The following is a 20,950-nucleotide window of genomic DNA, read 5'->3' as shown; positions in this document are numbered from 1 at the left end:
CCAAGTGTCCCTTCGGAACATAGATCTAGGTTGTGACATTGTAGTAATTTTAGCCGTGTGATGCATTTTGATTCATGTTATGTTAACGGTATCAGTGATTGGAGCATTTTGATAAATGAAATAGATGCTCGGTTGTCACATTGAACATTTTTTTAGCACAAGTAGCATGATACATCACTAGAAAAAAAACTTTAGTTAATTTTGTTGGTAATTTTTGTATAATTATACAACAATTGAGATCAAATTTCAATATTTGATTAAAAAAAACTCAAATTTAAATCTTTTGTAGTTATCATGTTCATTTTTTAAGAAAAGGTAGAATCCTGTTCCATAATCAAACAAAAAACTTCGCGCCGGTTTCCATTCTTGGGAAAACTTAAATGGAGTAAAATCTAAGATTGGCCCACGATCTATAATATATATATATATATATTATATTATATAATTTGAAATTATATATAATATATATATATACTCCTCTGACATTATCTTTCTTTTTATTTATAATATATATATATAATTTGAAATTTTGGAAAATAGTTTCACACTCTAGATCTGGGCATGACCCTGAATGGGATGGAATGAATGCCTTTGATAATTGTAACTCACCTATCTTGGTTTTAAAAGAAGCTTGAAACTTCAACCATAACCAATTTGATCTCACTTTTTCTAAAGAAAGAATGAAAATATGATAAAATGTTCAATTAGCAGTAGAATCTTCAGAAAACGATGACAAGCACAGGAGCTCCAAAACAAATCCTTGAGAAGCTCTTACACACTGGCAAACATAAGGTAACACCAAGTGAAGATCATTAAGGGAAAAGCAAGAAACTATAGAAAGAAAACGAGGGGTAAACAAAAAAGAAAAAAGACAAAGACTAGCTGGCCAGGCATAGTTTGTGCACGTCTCGCTGTACAAAGAGGCAGAGTTAAGATACAGAAACTTGTTTTTCCAAGAGGCAAAGCCTCAAAGTTTAAGGGTGAGGTCTGGTGTTGAACTTTCCAAGTCTATCGGTTGAGTAACCTCCACAAAATTCATATTCGAACTTCCAGGCAGCACAAATCCTGGATGAGTATTAACTGCCTCAGATATCTGACGGAAACTACCAGGCCACAACAACTCTGCCTCATCATCTTCCGTGAATATTGGCAAACCCAGATAGCCATGTTCGAATCTTGCATTGTTTCTGGAATCCGGTAGTCTTGCTGGTGGTGCAAAGCTTTGGTGTGTTGAACAGTGAGCTTTGATCCCCAAGGACCTGAAAGAGGTTCCATGTAGAGGCAGAGTAGCCAGACTAGCATACCTCTCTGAGAAAATGCCCATTCGCATTGCCCGCTTTGCTAATGTCCGTTCTCTCTTATGTGCATTCTGGTGGCCACCAAGGGCCTGTGAACTAAAGAATTTGCGCTGGCAGTAATTGCACGAAAAAACTCGTGGGATAGCTGACGCTGTAGTGCGCAATGCAGGGTCATTGCTACTCTCACTTGTGCTTGACAATGAGAGTCCTGCGGAATCTCTTCCTCCTGACTCATCAATGGTAATGCAGAGAGTCAAATCAAGTGAAACTGGCTCCGAATTTGATTGAGTGTCTAAGGGATTTGTTAGGTGGGAAGAGTTAGCAAGGCTGTCATTAGAGGGAGCAGCAGATGTTTCTTGAATAGACAAGTTTGAAGCTACTTGGCTGGTCACATCAGATTCATTTTCGGAGGCTTCAACTTGAAGGTTAATAACTGGTACCATCGTTGAGTTTGGGTGTAAAAGCTATTCTACACTACATATAAGCAATTGAGTTAATGGAACCGACATTCTTCAGTATCCAGAAGATCTTCACCTGCATTTACAACATGAGGAATATTGATGTCTTGTAGTTAAACTTCAGTCAATAGATAGACAAAGCAAAGTATAAACAAGCACCAAATTTGAAATATAAAAATTCATTTAGAATGCAACCACAGTTATATATAGTAGTGCATATTGTTCAATGATTGAAAGTCTGGAAACCAAAGTGAATATATTTATTCTTCTGAGGCAACTGTTAAATTTCTAGCTGATGATTACATTGCGCAAGGAAATTCCTCTTTATAGATGTTACCAGTATGTATTTCCAAGAGAAGTATGTTATATGTTTGGAAACTCATATTTAGTCAACAATTAATACATTTCACATACAATTTCTCTAACTGCTTAAGATCAATCAGTTGTATCATATTCCTAACAAATTTTGTTTTTAAAAAAAACATTCTATGGAGATGCTAAATTTTTATCGAGGCATAGTAGAGCAATCCCGTGCTCTAGAGGAAATGTATAAAGGTGTTACTAGTTATTCTCTTGAAGTTTCCGTTAGACATGAAAGAATGAAATAAAATCGAAAATCTCTACCTTTGCAACTGTTTTTGGCTCCAAAAGATTTCACAAAATTTTGAGCCTATAAAGTAGTGCCTAAGGAATTCTGTTAAATTCTTTGTTGAAAAATTGGAATCCACTTTATGGTTTAGCATCACAATTTTTACTATGTATTGCGAGAACAATGATAAAACGAAAATATAAAGGAAAAAAAAAAAGACACATCTGCCTTGGTAACTGTTAAATTAGGACTTGCGTTGAAGACCAAGCAAGTCTTATTATCTATTAGGCACCAAGCCATACTGTTTTTGCTATGTGACAGTTACTTATTGTTTTGATGTGTCATGCACTTTATACTTATTTTTATAAGTATGTATCAGTTACTGCCACAAGTTAGCTTATTGCAAAAGACAAGTATGGTTAATCCTTACCTCGTAAGCTTTGTATTGTACGTACAACTATATGACAGATGAACGAATGAAAACTAAGGCTCGGTCAAGCCTTGTTCTTCTATTAGTTTCATTTTTTTTTTCTTTTCTGTTCTCTATTTCTTTGCATTTATGGCTGTTGTTCTCTTATTTCTACTGTGGTAAGCTTCATTTAAGATAAAAATCCAACAGCAACTGCTATGTCCTATGCATATAAAATTTAGCCTTCAGATTCCTACTCCAAAGTCTAGGAAAACACTGGGAGGCTTCAACTATTTTTAAGCAACTAAATTTCTTTTTTTTTTTTTTGAAAAGTAGAATTTCATTGATAAAGGGAGTAACTCTCCCTACAAACAATATAGAGAGAATTTGAAGTCTTTATGCTCATACATGTAAGGCATATAAACTTAAAAACCTCAACATTGCATAAACAAAAATCTAACATCAGCACTACCACCCAACAAAATCAATTTGGTATTTACTATAATTAATTTGGATATGGTGGCTATCATATGATAATAGGAGACTTTGTTTGACTAACCACACATGGCAATGTTAAAGTCATATTGTGTTATATTTCTTTATTTCAACACTATATCTATCATCATCTCATGAATTTATAATGAAGTTGTAAGTGTAATTTATGTAGTCTTGACACTTTTTAATCAATGAATTTCAAACAAGTAGGCATAAAATGATTCTTTTAAAAAAATAAAAGAAAGAAAGAAAACGATTCATCATGTGTTTGTATTGTATATGTATGTTGTGTGCATGGTTCTTAGTATTTAGTTACTACTTAACTGCTTAGCTATAGATGGTGCTCATCTAATGTTTGTAGCCATGAATTTAAGACTGGATCAATTAACTTTTAATCAAGAGCGAGAGTCCAGGAACAAGTTGATGGCCATAGGCAAGGCTTTTTCATCCCATAGTTGACATGCTTCAATGGGGATAACCATTCTTAAACTCACCAAGCTCGATATCCCTTAATTTAATGGGAAAGAAGATTTGAGTAGCTGGATTTGTTGGGTTGAGTAGTTTGTTGAATCTCAACAAACTATAAATGAAGATTAGGTGCCTCTTGTAGCATATATACCACTTAGAAGGCGATGCTAGCTCAACTTTGGTATCAATTACTCAAGGAAGAGCGACCTATCACTTGCAAGGATTGTAGGAAAATCTCAATGCTCATCATGGATCTATACAATTTGAAGACCTTTTTGGAGATTTTACGTTGAAGCAAACAACTACTTTTCGCGATTGTCAAACTCAGTTTGATAGTTGTTCAGTAGGTCGAGGAAATTGGCAAACAACCAATCTTTGTAAGTAGGCTTAAGGATCACCTTAGAGTAGATGTGCAAGTAGCAAGAGCATTTTCTCAAAAATGTTGTGGCATTGGCACGATTGTATAAAGCTGAGTCCTTTTCTTAGTACTATATTGTCCTTCAAGAGAAAGAATATGCCACTTCCATAATCAAGAAGTTATCTCCTATCAAGATGCAAGAGAGGAGGGACAAAGGATTATGTTTTAATTATGATGGAAAAATTTAAGCTTGGCCACAAATGTAAGATGCTTTTTATGGTCGAAGAATGTTGGGATGTAGATGATAAGGACATGTTGAAGATGAGAGTCTGCAATGAGGAAATTCTTGGTGTTAAAATGTTTAAAGCTATTGGAAAAAAAGAACACATGATTTTATTTGCTTTCAACTTTAATCTTTATAGTATTTTATATTTTATTTTCTTATATCAAAATAGCTTGTGAGCTATCAAGAATTAGCTATAAAGGGCATGTGGCATTTCTTGATTGTAAGCCACTATCCACCTAGCCGACAAGGTGCAATATGTTACTGCTGTGCAATTGCCTTGTCCTATTCGTCTTTATTTTCTCCGAAAGGTGGTTATATACCACACCATTTTCACCAAATGAAGAGAATTTCCAGCTACTGTCTTCTTTATTGAGCATTTGATATTTTTACTTTGTTTTTATGTCTACTCTGTGACTAATTTTTTTTCGTGAAATTCTTCATGGTATCAGAGCATTTTTAAGATCTTGAGGGACCGTGGCTGGTAAAAGAGAAGCTACTACTCATTTGTGTAAAGCTTCAGAGAAACCATATGGCATCAGCAAGCTACAAAGCCTCTGCTCCTCTAGTTTTCAATGGTGAAAACTATCCTATATGGGTAGTGAAAATGAAAGCTTATTTGCATGCTTTTGATTTGTGGGATGTGATTGAGGTAGGTGAAAAGCTTCCAATCTTAAGCCAAGCAAACCCCACCATTGCTCAACTAAAACAACACAGTGAGGATGTAGCCAAAAGATTTAAGGTACTATCATGTATTCATTCTACCATCTCAGACTCCATTTTTACTCGTATTATGGCGTGTGAGTCACCAAAAGAGGCTTGGGACAAGTTAAAAGAGGATTTCCAAGGAAGTGATCGAATGTGGCAAATACAAATATTAAATCTGTTGAAGGAGTTTGACATCTTGAAGATGAGGGAGGATGAGTCAATAAAGAAGTATTCTGACAAGATTTTGAAGTTGGTTAACCAGCTTAGACTTACTAGAGAAGATCTACTTGAGAAACGTATAGTGAACAAGGTGTTTGTGAGCTTGCTAGAGAAGTTCGAGGCTAAAATATCTTCTTTGGAGTACTTCAAAGATCTGTCTAAGACCACTATCACAGAGCTTGTGAATGCTCTTCAAGCTTAGGAGCAAAGGAGAGCCATTCAACAAGAATACCATACTGAGGAAGCTTTTATTGCTAAAGCAAAAGGTAAGTTTTTTCCTGGAAAAAGGAAAAATGATGGTGACAGGAAAGATAAAGGGAAAAAGGTGAATGCAAGAAAACCAGTGAAGTAGGAGAACTAATATACTCCCTACCAATATTGCAAGAAATGAAATCATACTGAGAAGTTTTGTTGGTTTTGACCAAATGTTAAATGCAGATCTTGCAATCAACTTGGTCATATGGAGAAGGTTTGTAAAACCAAAGGAACTGCAAATGAAGAGAAGGCAACTACTATGGAATAAATAGAAGAATAAGTTCTCTTTGTTGCACAAAATGTTTTTGGGGTTGAAAAGAAAGATACTTGGCTAATAGACAGTACATGTTCAAGCCATCTGATTGGGATGAAGCCCTATTCACTACTCTGGATAGAAACTACAAGTCAAGAGTTAGAATCAGTAATGGTGATTATCTTTGGGTTATGGGTACTAGCATGGTTGGAGTTCAAACTTCATCAGGAATCAGGTACATTTCTCAAGTTTTATATGTTCCTGAAGCTAGTCAAAATCTTTTAAGCATTGGTCAGTTGCTCAAAAGTAATTATGAACTAGTTTTTAAAAGCCTCAACTGTTCTGTGTTTGATTCCTATGGTAAGGAACTTTTTACTGTACCTATGAAAGGTAAATGTTTTTCTATCGATTGGATGGAAGTTGAGCAGTGTAACTATATGTCAACTGATGATGATAACAAAAAATGGCACAGGAGGCTTGGGCATATAAATTATAAGTCTCTAAAAATGATCTGTTGCAAATTTAGTTGATGGTCTGCCTAAAATTACATATGGTTATCATTTATGTAATACATGTATGTATGGAAAGCATGCCAGAGAACCATTTCCAAAACATAACAAGTTAAGAACCACAAATGTCTTTCAAGTGGTACACTCAGATGTTGGAGGACCAGCTAAAACAACATCACTAAGTGGTAACAGGTATTATTTAGTATTCATAGATGATTTTAGTAGATTTGGTTGGATTTATTTTCTTAAAGTTAAATCTGAGGTTTTAAACTGCTTTGTTAAGTTTATTGCTATGGTTGAAAATGAGTCAAGCCATGCTATTAAAGTTTTGAGAACATATAATGGTACAAAGTATACTTTAGGAAAGTTTGAAGATTATTTGAGTTACAAGGGAATTAAGCATCAGCATGCCATCACATATAGCCCCTAACAAAATGGGTTTTGTGAGAGAAGGAACTAAACATTTATGGAGATGGTTCGATGCCTTTTATTTGAAAAAAAAATGCCCAAAAGTTTCTGGGCAGAAGCTACTCATGTTGCTACTACTCTATTGAATATGTTTCCTACCAGGGCACTCAACAATACAACTCCTTTTGAGGTCTGATATAAGTTAAAACCAAGTGTTACTCACTTAAGGGTGTTTGGTTGCATTTGTTATGCTCATATACCTCAAGCTAAAAGAACAAAGCTTGATGCAAAGTCACAGTTGGCTATACATATCGGTTTTGGTGGGACTACAAAAGGATACAGACTCTACAACTTGGAAACAAAGAAAGTTTTTATGTCTAGGGATGTAAAGTTTGAAGAAAATTGGAGGTGGAATTGTGAGAAACAAGAAATAGAAAAATAAGTTAACATTGATGTCGTTGCTGATTTAGATGCTAGAGTGTATGTGTTGGATGATGAAAACATTGATGAATTACTTGTGAAAAGTACTAGAACTTACCTATGAAAAGTACTAGAACTCTGCAAGATGTTTATGAAAGATGTAACGTGGCATTACTTAGACCAGTAACTTTCAATGAAGCTCAAGAAAGTGAGGAATGGAGAGAAGTAATGAATGTTGAGATTGATATGATTTACAGGAACAACACGTGGACTCTAATAGAAAGACTAAAGAATCAGAAGGTCATAGGGGTGAAATGGATCTTTAGAGCTAAGTATAATGCAGATGGATTAGTAAATAATTACAAGGCTTGATTGGTAGCAATGGGGTACTCACAAGTATATGGGGTTGATTATTTGAAAACTTTTTCTTCAGTTGCAAGACATGACACAATCCGATTACTTGTGGCTTTGGCAACTCGAGAAGGTTGGAGAATTTGGCATATGGATGTAAAGTCTGCGTTCTTGAATGGCTTACTTACAGATGATATATTTATTGAACAACTTGAGGGGTTCATCAAGCAAGGAGATGAAACCGACGTCTGTAAGTTGAACAAAGCTTTATATGGGCTTAAGCAAGCACCAAGAAGCTGGAATGAAAGAATCAACTCCTATCTCAACAGCAAAGGTTTCAAAAGAAGTGACACAGAGCATACTCTTTCTGTCCAGAAAATAGGCGAAAAATCTCAACTAATTGTTGCTATATATGTAGATGATCTGCTTATTACAAGTCCAGATGGTGATGAAATATCATAGTTTAAAACTCAAATGAACCAAGAATTTGACATAACTGATCTTGGTGAAATGTCTTATTTCTTGGGAATGGAAGTGATTCAAGGAGTAAATGGAATGAAAATTTATCAACAAAAGTATACTAAAGATCTGTTGAAGAGATTCTAGATGGATGCCTGTAAAGAGGTTAGCACACCAGCTGTGTTGGGAAACAAATTATGTAAGGATGATGGTAGTCCTAAAGCTTATGAGTACCGGTTCAAAAGTATGATAGATTGTCTGTTATATCTAATAGCAACAAGACCTGATATTTTGCAAACTGTAAATGTGCTTTCCAGGTACATGAACTCTCCTTCAGAAATTCATTATTCTGCTGCAAAGAGAGTGCTAAGGTACTTAAAGGGAACCTTGAGTTTTGGCTTAGTCTATTGTAAGAAAGATAGCTTAAACTTGCATGGGTTTAATGATAGCAACTGGGCAGGATGTTTAGATGATTCTCGGAGTACTAATGGTTATTGCTTATCTTTTGGCAGTGGTATGTACTCCTAGAATTCCAAAAAGAAGGAAGTTGTTGCATAGTCATCTACAAAGGCTGAATATATAGCTGCTGCTTCAGCAGTAAACAATGCTTTATGGTTGAGAAAGGTGCTAAATGATTTGGGTTTTATTCAAACAGAAGGAACGGTGCTTAGAGTAGACAATCAGTCAGCAATTATGATTGCCAAAAACCCAATTCAGCATGGAAGGACAAAACATATTAGAGTAAAGTTTCATGCTATCCGTGATGCAGTAAAAAATAATGAGATTGAGTTGGAATACTACAAAACAGATGAACAAGTTGTTGATATAGTCACTAAGACTCTCAGCAAAGAGAAGTTCATCACTTTACGCACTAAGTTGGGAGTGCTCATGGCAAATCCCATGGAGAATGTGTTCAAGATAGGAGTCTGCAATGAGGAAATACTTGGTGCTAAAATGTTTGAAGCTATTGGAGAAGAAGAACACGTGATCTTATCTACTTTCAACTTTTATCTTTATAGTATTTTATATTTTATTTTCTTGTATCAGAATAGCTTGTGAGCTATCAGGAATTAGCTATAGAGGGCATGTGGCATTTCTTGATTATAAGCCACTATCCACCTAGCCGACAAGGTGCAATATGGTACTGCTGTGCAATGGTCCTGTCCTATTTGTCTTTATTTCCTCCAAAGGGTGGTTATATACCACACCATTTTCACAAAATGAAGAGAATTTCCAGCTACTGTCTTCTTTATTGAGCATTTAATATTTTTACTTTGTTTTTATGTCTGCTTTGTTACTAATTTTCTTTATGAAATTCTTCAGGACAAAAGCCTTGATGAAGGGGGAACATAGAATTCTATTTTTTTTTTATCAAGTTATAGTCCTTGCGGACATGGGTGTTTTAAGGGGGAGGAAATGTTGTTTGTATGGTTCCCAGTATTTAGCTAGTACTTAGTTGGTTTGCTAAAGATGGCTTTGTTTAAGCCACTGTTTTGTTACTAGAAAGTGGTCAATTATTCATAATAAAATTCTTGAGTTGAGTTCAACATAGTTTATCCTTGGTTCTGGTTTTTCTCTAACCTCAATTTCCGTTCTTAGCACTAAAATAGCTCCACAAGGACGAGCCCGTGGTTGAGGAAGAGGCCTAGTATGCATCAATGTACATTTAATGATGCAAAGAAATTTCAGCAATATAATTTCAGGAAGCTATTTTAGGGATATAGTTTCTCTACTAGAATACAGATGGACTTTTGGAAACGTTATCCCCATGATACAATGCTTAAAACAAATGAGATTCTAATGTTACACTCCAAAGCATCTCTTGAAAACACTTGAACCCAATCCAGGATGCAAATGATGAATGAGAGTGTTTTGCTGTTGGTAATGATTTCGTACTAGTTGTTGAGACTATTAAGAAGTATTCATAAGCCTCAACTAGTGTTTTAGACATCCATTCAATAATAAATATGCCTCTTCCCAAAGGTTGTAACCTTTAAGGAAGAAAAGTCTGTCCCCAAGGTTCTGAAAATTCAAATTCAAATGCCATGAATCAATTAATTTGGAGTTTAATCAATTAATCCTGCATTTCCTAGGGCTTTCTTTGAAGTTTAAGTTAATTTCTGAAATTTATAGATGAATTCAGCAGACTAATTTGTCGTAGAGATAAGATCCAAACTTGTAGCTAATTACACTTAATTGGAAACTCTATATAAGTCGACTAACTTAATTGGAAACTCTAGACTTTGTTTACTGTCATATTAGTCAACTAATGAGCACCTTAAATCTTGGTTTTATATTTTTTTGGTTCATTTTCTTTGTAGAAGAGAAGCATTAGTCACAATCTCAAACAGGGACAGCACCATGCCAAAAGAAAAGGGCAAAAAACGTAGTGATGGATCAATTAAATCTCTAAATTTATCACTTCTCAAAAAGCAGCAGAAAAGGCAGCCTCGTTAGGGGGAAGAAAAGGGACATCGCACATGAGTAATACTAATTAAACATGGTTTCATGGCATATTTGTATAGTGATAAACAGAGATCATAAGCAGGGATGTAAAAAATTTAGTTGAGAAGGGAGAAAGGCACATCTCATTGGGTCAAACAAGCTGAACTACAATTCTTTGCTATAGAATTTGAAACGGTTCATTCTTTTGAGTGCATAAAGCAACTCTGAAGAGGAAGGCATTCAAATTAACTTTCAGGAATAAAGAGATGTTACGGAAGTAAACGGTAGCGAAAGGAACATCTATCATAAGCGGGATGAATAGAGTGAAATAAAAGAAAGATAGGAAGACTATGTTGTCATCAGGACCCCAACCAAGTAGAGATTGCTAACAAAGTATAAATAAAGATAAGCCAAACCAACAAGGCAAGAACTGAGTTTTCCGTCCAAAACACAAAACCCAAGAACTAAGAAGAAAAGAGTGTCCAGAATTTAGACAGTGAATTTTATATCTGCAACTGAGTAGGTAATTGGTGCATGGCTAGATACATGTGAAAGAAAACAATGGGGTAAATGAACTTCTCTTGTTCACTTGCACTGCTTGGCAGTGTTGTTTTTATCCTGTAGTAGTTTTCTGCTTCTTTTTGAATAAAAATTTTGTTAAATTATAAAAAAAAAAAAAAAAAAGACAACAATGGGAAGGTGAGATCCTATCAGACTTGAAAAATCGAAACAACTGAATCACAAGTATATAATTGCATCCAAAAATCACATTAGTTTATGATACGCTTCCATCGATACAAGAGAAGAGTTACTGCTGATGATTAGTAACGTTGAAATTGGATTTCTCCATGCATAAACTACTGCTTCTCCCACAACTTAAGAATCATATTTAGCCCATATAAGTGCCAGACAGCCACGAGAGTGTTTATTATGCAACTGGACTCAGATTGAAACCAGCAAAAAACTATGCGAAGCAAAGCAAGTATATATAAAATTAAGCATCAGTAGATATTGATCATCTAGTCTAGTGACCTTGTTTGCAGCAGAGAAACGCACACATGTACATATAAAGAAATAAAGGAAGCAAGAGAAATTAAGGCAGAGAGCCGAATACCATGAACAACATCGATCAAGTGCGTAAGTGGCTAGTTGGTCAGCTTGGAAATGACAAAACACGCACTGCTCTGAAATTGGAGACATCCATATCTGGTTCCATGGAATATAATTCTCTTTGCATGGCTGATCATCACAAGACAAAAAAACACTTCAACACGCTTGTGGGTGTTTCTTTAGTTTTTTGCAGCACAACTGGAGAGAGTTGAAAGATAAAGAAAAGGAAAAGGAGAGTGAGAGTGAGAGATGGTGGTGGGTATTTGATGTTTAATTATGGGAAAGCAAAGGCAAGAGGGGAGTGGGAGGGGACAGTGGTGGGACGTCAGAGAAGTCACAGAAAAGAGGTTGTTTTGTGTTGGAATATAATAAATCACACACACACACACACAAGCAATATTCTCTCAAAGTCTAAATCAATTAAGGAAATATATATGTGTTAAAAAACCATTGTACTACTACATCTACTAGTGTGATTGTTGAAATTTTGGCTACAACTTAAAACTGCTTCCACTCGGAGATAAGTACGCATAGACAGCACAAGCACGAGAGAGATGGCAAAAGCAAACAAGCTAAATAATAGTAGTTGTAGTCATTAGTCCCACAAATGATTCTCTCTTTCTCTCCACTTGAAAAGTGTATTTTCAGATAATTCCACAGCGCATGGGGTCGGCTCAGATTCATCATATATAATTTTTGTTAACTAATCTTTCTTTGTTCCCTTCCTTGAATGTGCCGTGCATCTATGGCATATATATATATTAATGTGTGCCAATAATAGTGTTTCTTTTTTTTAAAAAAATCTCTTGAAACAACCCCACCTACCAACAATCCAAAGGCACATGTCCGTTCCAGTTGCACATTATTTTATGTTGCATTATTACTACTTTTCTTCTTTTCCTTTCATTGATGTATTTATTCTTTTAAAAGACTGGTGGGTCGCATTTCTATACAAGTTTTACTTACTTTCATGGTCTTATAAAACGAACATGTCAATCAATTAATCCTTTCCACTCATCATGGAGGCATTCCCTTTTTTGTTATTAATTTTTTGCATTATATTAATATTAATTACCAAATCTTACCATAACTATATCTTAAAAAGCCACCATGATGCCAGGCCGTGAATTAAAGGTTAGATCGTTAAGATTTTAGGTCTGATTTTCTCAAAGGTTTAAGCAAAGAAATTAACAAGTCTATGATGTGAAGCTGTAAGACAAAGCCAATTCACAAATATTCAATGTCGCCTTGATTGTAATATAGACAATTGCGACTGTTTGGAAAGAAAAATATCCGTTAATATTTTGATTTTATAGTTTTAGGACGAGTCACATCTCCCTATCATAATAGGGTGCGGAATCCAAGAAGCAGTGTCAACAAAGATCATTTGAAAAGGAGGGAACATTACCTTTGAGGGAAACAAAGAGTTTAATACTTCAACATGACATTTCTTTAATAATATATCTATCTACATACTTTATATATAAAAGCACCAACTTCAAAAGTTTAACTAGTGAATGATATATATACTCTTGATAACTTAATATATTAGCAATACTATCCTTAATTAATAATTTTCTTAGTAAATTAAAATATTAACTAATTTTTATTTATTTTTTGATTAACATTGAAGTCCTCATTGAAATAAGTTTTTCTTATTAATATTTTTTATTAAATTAAATATTTCAAATAATTTTTATCTATCTAACTCTTTGTTAAATTGTAAAAGTAAATAGTTCTTAATAAAATTTATAATTTAATCACATTCCTACTAATACAAAGTTTTAATTATTTTTTATAAAATAAAGTTTGAAATACTTATTATAAACCAAAGCAAAGGAATACATGCATACATATATACACACACATACATAAAGAAGCCTTTCAAAAGATAAAACATAGACATAAAGAATTAACAGTAATTCCAATTAATAAATCAAGGGAGAGAAAAATACATTATCGTACCTTAAAAGCTCACAAAAATTGTTTCAAAAGAGATCAATTTTAAGTAATCAAATGTATATTACTATTATCTCCTTTAAAATCTAATAACGAAGATATTGTTGTTTGAGCTCTTAATTTCTTTTGCTTGTTGCATAATAAAATAGCTATTTTACATTAAATGGCAAACACTATTTATATTTTTTAAAAACTATGTTAATTGTCATGTAATACAAGAATATTGAGTTACAATATTTGTGGAGATTATACACACATATTTATATATAATTAAAACAATATTCATGTACCTATTTACTATATAAACAAGTATTTATCGAAATCAAGCCAGTTTTGTAAATAAAAATTTGGAATGACTTCATCTAAAAGTGTATGTTAACTTATTGGTTATTGACTTTGATAATATATAATTAGTAACTAGATTAATGCTACCAAAATACAAAAAAAAAACCCAAGATAATTAAGTTAATATGGAAAAAAGCTTGAAGAAGGAATGTAAAGTTTTATTGAAGATGAACAAGAAATAAGAATGTGAATCAAAGCATATTATTTTTTATGGCAAATGAAACTCAACTTGAGCAAGTAAACAAAAAATTATAAAATAAATCATAAAAGTAGAATAAAAGAGTTTTTGTGAAATTTTAAAGAGGCGTAATTTAAAAATAATTAGCAATAGATGAAGAATGCCTTTCATATTAAAATACACAGGATAACTTTTATTGTAATATTTTTCGATAATGACGAGTAAATTCAAGAGAAAAGAACAAAAATAATAAACAATATTGCAATCCTTATTTTGTAAAAAAACAAATTCCAACAGAAAAGAATCGACTTCTGAAATGTGAAGTCTTGATTCTTGTTAAACAAAAAGTAATATTCATTCATTGTAACAAGAAGGACTCGACTTGCCAATAGAGGAACCATTGATTTTGAAAAAGCAAAAAGTTACTAGATTGCGAGAATCAACTTCTGAAGGAGAAACAGATCGATTCTTGAGAAGGCAGAAACACAAGGAAGAAGCACCAAATAGAAAGAATGGACTTCTCAAATTCCATTGATTGATTCCTTGCGACAAAATGAAGAAAAGATTGAAACTTGTTGAAGAAGCTAATAAGGGAGATTTTGAGTGGGAAAACCTATGTTCTCACCAAATTTCAAATTTCCTTATCTCAAATATCTGCAAAAACTAGTATGGTATGACATTTTAAATCTGGGAAGATCAATCTATAAGGACTTAGTGAGAGTTTTCTATTCAAATGTGACAACAATGTACAGAGGTGATGGCGGATGATGACATTATGGATCATGATGGCTCTTTCTTGACCTTTGTTGTTGGCAAGGAGTTAATCATCACTCCCACATTGTTGCAGAAAATGCTAAGGTTGAAGCCTACAAGTAAAAATGCACCCATTCACATGTATAAAGAGAATGAGCTTTCAAAAGAGGAACTAACTTTGAATTCTTGATTGGTCTTGCTACTTCTCCAAAATGTCTAAATAGCCTTGGCAGGTTGAACATTAATGACAGAATTCTACACCTAATTGTCAATAAAATTATTCGACCTTTTGGGCATAGACATGTTACAGTAACTGTTAAGGACATGTGATTTATGCATCACATGAAGACATGCACTCCAATTGATCGAGCTTAATTCATCTATAAAGACATGGAAGTTTTATCACACCTTTAATTCGAGGAGCCGTGATCTGGTCACGAGCTTAGTAGGCAAGGCCAGTAAAACTCAAGCAAGCCTAAAAAATGTTCACACCAAATTGAATATACGAATGTTATATCCATAATATAATTTAAGTTCAAATGCATAGCTAGTGCCCCTTGCAACTTGATTCTTACATAATACTTAACATAAAAAGCACAAGCCATACTTTTGGCTAACAAATGGGTTCGTACTTTACAATCCTTAGACAAATATAAACGGTAACATCATGCTTACACAAACCCCAAGTACACCAAGTTAGGAAACCAATACCAAAAGTGGAAACTAATAGCGGAGTGGACTCATGGTATAGGAAACCTACCAAATGCAAAAGAATCTACCAAAGGCAAAGTCAGCCAAGCGGTCTCGTAGCTTTGCTTATTTGCGCATGGTGCAACAGAAGGTTGAGTCATCTAATAGTCAATGAGGGGAAACCAGCATAGCATAACATATCTCATAATTATATATATACACATATGTAGAGAAACATACCTAATCATAAGCAATACATGGCTATTTAATAAACATCTCCAAAGATAAATGTGCAAAGATCATTTTAGTATACTACGTGCACGTCTCGTCATGCTATGCCTTGCCATAATCACATCTCAAACGGCATACCCATATTCATGATTAATCAAAATTTTATCTCCATAAACAAACGTATCAAATCAAGGTTTACCTTTAAGCCATCATCAAATTAGGCTCCACAGACACCTTATAGTTGCTAAGTACAATATCAAACTCAATATATAATTTCCTTATTTCAAAACTTTCACCTCACAATTTTCTCATATCTCATTTACGTAACATTAATCACATGCATAGATATGATATCATATCATTCATAATCATATCATCATGACATAAACATAATCAACGAGTGGTTTTCCCTGGACATAGTCAAATCACACATGGTGGCCAATCGACAAAGTAAAATCATGCTCAGGGCAAAGCCACTGGTAGAGAATCAAATCGCACAGTGGCCAAGCAATAGGTAGAGGATTCAAATCATGTGCATGCCGATGCATTGGGCGAAGGATCAAAGTCATCATCTAGAGTAATCTCCCAACAAACGGCAACACCCATAGTAGTCTCAAATGGGTGGTATCAAAGCATTGTAAACGGGAATCATAGGCAGGACTTACACCACCGCCCTTACTTACCGTCATCTTTGCAGGCAAACACATAATCATAAGGAATAGCACTCCACTCAACCTCAAATCAATTCAATGTTTGGAATCCATCCCCCGAATGGAATGCAAATCCACAACTAAGGCCATCTTGCCTTCGACAATCCCATGTGTCCACATAAAACCAGAAATCACATTCAATGAGCTTCAATTGTTTATAAGCTCAATATAGTTCTAATTACCCTTAAATCTCTACGCATCAAACATTAAAACTCTTTGAAAATCACTCATCTTGAGTATTCTACTCCTAGACATTCGTCATTGTCACTAGACTTCCTAGTCTAGGCTCACACAACATAGGCCACCATGTGGCTTGCACTAAAACACACAACACAGAACAAATCACATATATTTTCATTCTCTAGCCTAGGCACATTCATCTAGGCAATTATGTATATATATATTTATACACACACACACAATAAAGTTCTATTCTAGTACCATGGTAATGCCTTTAACAAGGCGTCATGCATTACATGCATTTTCAAAATAAACCACTCATAGTGACAATCGAAGGTGCTCCACAGCCAAGCTCAACTTTTAGCCTCTAACCATCCTCCAGCTCACAATTACATCAACAGTCTCAATTTTCCCCTTAAAACACATCAAAACATCACAAAAATAATTATTTCCTAGCTTTCGAAAATATCTAACTTTTTTTAAAAAACCCATTTCTTAGCAATCCATTGTACAAGCTCAAGTCTTTAATAATAAGCTAAACCCATACCTTAGAAGCTGAATTGCACAAATCTAGGCTCCAAATTCAATCAAAATTGAGGGTGATTCACCAAAGTTGGAAAAATTGAATTTCTAGGTTATTAACCTATTAAATTGAAAATCAATTGATAAAAAGGTGTAATTTTACCTCTAGAGGAGTTTCCCAAGCTCCAATCTACTCCAAATCCATTTGGGGATTAGGGTTTCGGTGGGTTAAAAAGAGGGAGGTCTTTTGTTTTTAAATGGGTGGACAACCCAAAACCCTATTTATTTTTGCCAATACCTAGTGATGTATTGATACATTTGGGAATGTATCAATACATTTGCACAAATTTCGACTAAATCTATAGATACATTAGGCAATGTATAGATAAAAATTAGGTAGAATGCTTACTACCCTAAATGTATTGATACATGGGGGAAATCTATCGATAATTTTTCCCTTGGGTGCTCTCTGCTTCAAATCTATCTATATATTTAGGCAATGTACCGATAGATGTTCATCCTTATTCAAATCTATTTATACACTTAAAGGTCTAGATAAAAATCCCTTGTATGCCTTATATTGTTCATCTTATTAAGAATGTATTGATACATTGGGGAATGTATCAATACATTTTCCTTTAGAGGCATATTTTCAACTTTCCAAACTTCTAAAAATCCAAATGTAACACCTCAAAATCCTTCTTGCTTAAATCACAATTTACATAACTATTACAGCTTATATTTCTTGTAAATATATCCTTAAATATAACATCAAATTTAAATCAAAACCTCAAACTTTAAGATTCATTCTTCATTTCTTATAAAATTGCCTAAGTGTCATAACATAGGCTTTATACACTTAGCTTATTTAACATACCACCAAGGTCCTTAATGATATCATAAATTCTTAAATCCATAAATTCAAACCATGGTCCAAATCCTCAATCAAACTCTAAATCATATGGTTCATCAATTATTTCTTTAAAAAATTTGGCTAAGTTTTTTTGTTCATATTTTTAACGACTTAGCATTTATATATAACTCATACATCAAGTATTCTCAAACATATTGAAAATTGAAGGTCATTCTCTATAGACCATAATATAATAATAGGTATACACATTAACTATTAAATTAGCTTAGTCAACATCACATATAGCTCAATATCAAAGTTAGGGGTATTACAAGTTCTGGCCAAAAGAGGAAGAAATAATCTAGTTTATGGGATGACCATTTTTGAAATGCTTGACAAATGGGAGATAGACACTTCCATTGACAAGCCTATGATGTAGGACAAGATTAAGTATCTTGAAAAAGCATCCATTGCTAGAATGAAAATTGAGTTTAATGCTATTAGCAATCACTAAATAAAGAAAAGTGAACAATAAGGAGCTTCAACCACCAAAAAGAGGACAACAGAGGAAATGTCAAATATTGCATTTCAAACACCTATCGTACAACCTTCAATTCCACCAAACATAGTTGGTGACATTACATATCAAAATTTGTGTGATAGGCTGCACAAGTAAGGAAGAGATGCTATGATAAAGCTTGATGAAATCAATCTAAAGCTTAACGAAATGATATAAAAATGCATTTATGATTTTGAGAACATGTTCTATCATTTTAGGCATTCTTTCAAAGTCATCAATGAAGAAATCATCAAGCTTACAAAGGGATGGAAAAACTTTCAAGAAGATAATTGTAGATTCCTAAAGATCAGGTAGAGATAAATGCACAAGTCAAAAGCTCACCACCCTCATCACCAAAAATCAAATTACTACCCTATTCACCAAATCTATAGCCTTTATCTCCAAAAACCTGTATATACCATGTGCATTTATACATCATATGCATCACTGTTTGCATGCTCTGATATGATGAGTTATTTTTTACACATGCTATGATACTGTGTACTTGAATTGGTGGTTAATGAAGAACTTTTCATTTTGGTTGATCATCTTTTTCCTTCTAGTATTTTGTTTAATTATGCCAATGATGATCTTATGTCCTCTTAAGCTTTGAAATTGTGTGCTCTATTCTCACACTCTTTTTGATATAACAAAAAGGGGAGAAGTATGAGTAAATTTGCTATGCTTTATTGTGTGGACATGCTGGAAATTTCTAAATGTGCTTTTGATTGTGCTTAATATTTTTCTAAATGTGCTTTTGGAAATTCCTCTAAATGTCTTGAAAGGTAAGCACAAAATTAAGGGGAGTTTCTAGCAAGTTTAGCTTTTAATTTTGTTTTATCAAAAAGAGGGACATTGTTAGCTTTAAAATTGAATCTAGTTTTGAAATGATAAAATTTAATGATCTAAATATGTTTTGGAACTGAATGAAAATGTCTTTAATATGAAACAACATACCCCTAGATGTTTTAAAGGTATTTGTGAAAGATAAAATCATTTAAATGCTTTAAAAATGTCACGATCCAATATTGGATGAGCCTACGAGACTCGAGGAAGCCTGAAGATTCATCTATTCCATGTACAATCCGTGGTATCATAAGCAAAATATAATTCATTTCATATCATAACTCATTACATTAAAAGGTTCATAAGGCCACACGAAGGCTAATCATCAGGTTCATATCATACAACCCTTTTTACATCATAATAACACATGGAACGTAGTGCCTACAACATCCGAATACAACATTTACTAAACTTAAAGTTCAAAATGGCAAGGCTAGTGTGGTTGGACTTAGTGGAGTAAACTATTGGGTGGAAGACTTGCCAGATGCCAAAATTCATCCATGCAAACAACGATGCTAGGCCACATATAAATTAGTGGCATCACTTATCTGCACATGGTACACAAATGGGGTGAGTCATCTAACACTCAGTGAGATGGGGATGTTAACATAGCATAATAAAATATATTATAAACCTGTAGAAAAGACACATATAACAAACCCTACATGGCTATTCATAAAATATCTCCCATATTAAAAGTATGAGGATCATACTAATATCCTATGTGCACATCATATTAAATCTTACCTTTCTAGAATTACAACTCAACAGTGTACTCATTTTTTATGATTTATCAAGTCTATGTCTCCAAGTTGAGCATTATAATTTAGGGCTTACCTTAATCCATGATCAAATAAGCTTCAGAATTAATGAGTGTTTTTCCCCTAGACATTATCAATTCGTGTTGGGTGGTCGACCGATGGAATTAATCACGTGCGATGTCGTATCAACTGGCGAAAGGTCAAGTCATCATCTGGAGTAATCTTTCGACAAATGGTATCATCAATGTAATCATCATCTGGAGTAATCTCCCAACGGATGGCATCATAAACATAATCATCACCTAGAGTAGTCTTGACTAGTGGCATCATTACATAATCATCATCCGGAGTAATCTCCTAATAAATGGTATCAAGCAATGCAAGAGGGAATCATAGACGGGACTAAACTACGACCCTTACTTACCACCATCCTTGCATACATACACATGGTCATAAGGGGGGTAAACACCACTCAGTTTTAAATATCAAATCAACATTTACAATTACCCTTCGAGCGGAACACAATCACTTATGGCCATTAATGCCTCTATGACTCATTAGTCATAACCTACATCGTTTAATCTGACTCTCTACCCTTATACACTTAAATACATCACATAATTAGGAATTCTTGCCTCATAATTATTCAACGATTGAACAATTTAGTAATTATTTACAATTACTCATAATATTTCCATGTCAATGAACAATTTATTTTCAATTTCAATGCCACCACATGGCTCACAACACCACATATATGAATATTACTACGCATTAATAATGTATTGTCCTAGGCAGACTCATCTAGGCACAAATACATCAAAGTATCTAACAACTCATACTTCTTAATAACATAGCATATACGAAA

The 20,950-nt window shown here is 33.9% G+C and overlaps 2 protein-coding genes across 2 annotated transcripts; one reads left to right on the top strand and one right to left on the bottom strand.

Annotated features, from left to right (window-relative positions):
- Positions 1 to 664: 664 nt before the first annotated feature.
- Positions 665 to 11,831, bottom strand: ZFP4 (zinc finger protein 4). Its single transcript, XM_007032142.3, has 2 exons — positions 11,500 to 11,831; positions 665 to 1,832 (listed from the first exon to the last, which is right to left on the bottom strand). Exon 2 carries the CDS (start codon positions 1,739 to 1,741, stop codon positions 968 to 970), a length of 774 nt encoding a protein of 257 aa, XP_007032204.2. The 5' UTR covers positions 1,742 to 1,832; positions 11,500 to 11,831; the 3' UTR covers positions 665 to 967.
- LOC108661553 (uncharacterized) lies at positions 4,891 to 5,487 on the top strand. The gene has a single exon (XM_018118983.1). The coding sequence runs from the start codon at positions 4,891 to 4,893 to the stop codon at positions 5,485 to 5,487; it is 597 nt and encodes a 198-aa protein (XP_017974472.1).
- Positions 11,832 to 20,950: the final 9,119 nt, after the last annotated feature.

Source organism: Theobroma cacao, chromosome 4, assembly GCF_053813885.1.
Source record: "Theobroma cacao isolate CCN51 chromosome 4, ASM5381388v1, whole genome shotgun sequence".
Classification (NCBI taxonomy): Eukaryota; Viridiplantae; Streptophyta; class Magnoliopsida; order Malvales; family Malvaceae; genus Theobroma; species Theobroma cacao.
The sequence above is the reverse complement of the archived record's forward strand: the minus strand, read 5'-3'. Positions and strand labels throughout refer to the sequence as shown.

Bases quoted from the DNA above. Each gene is read 5' to 3' on its own strand.
- ZFP4 (XM_007032142.3), bottom strand. From the start codon at position 1,741: ATGGTACCAGTTATTAACCTTCAAGTTGAAGCCTCCGAAAATGAATCT.
- LOC108661553 (XM_018118983.1), top strand. From the start codon at position 4,891: ATGGCATCAGCAAGCTACAAAGCCTCTGCTCCTCTAGTTTTCAATGGT.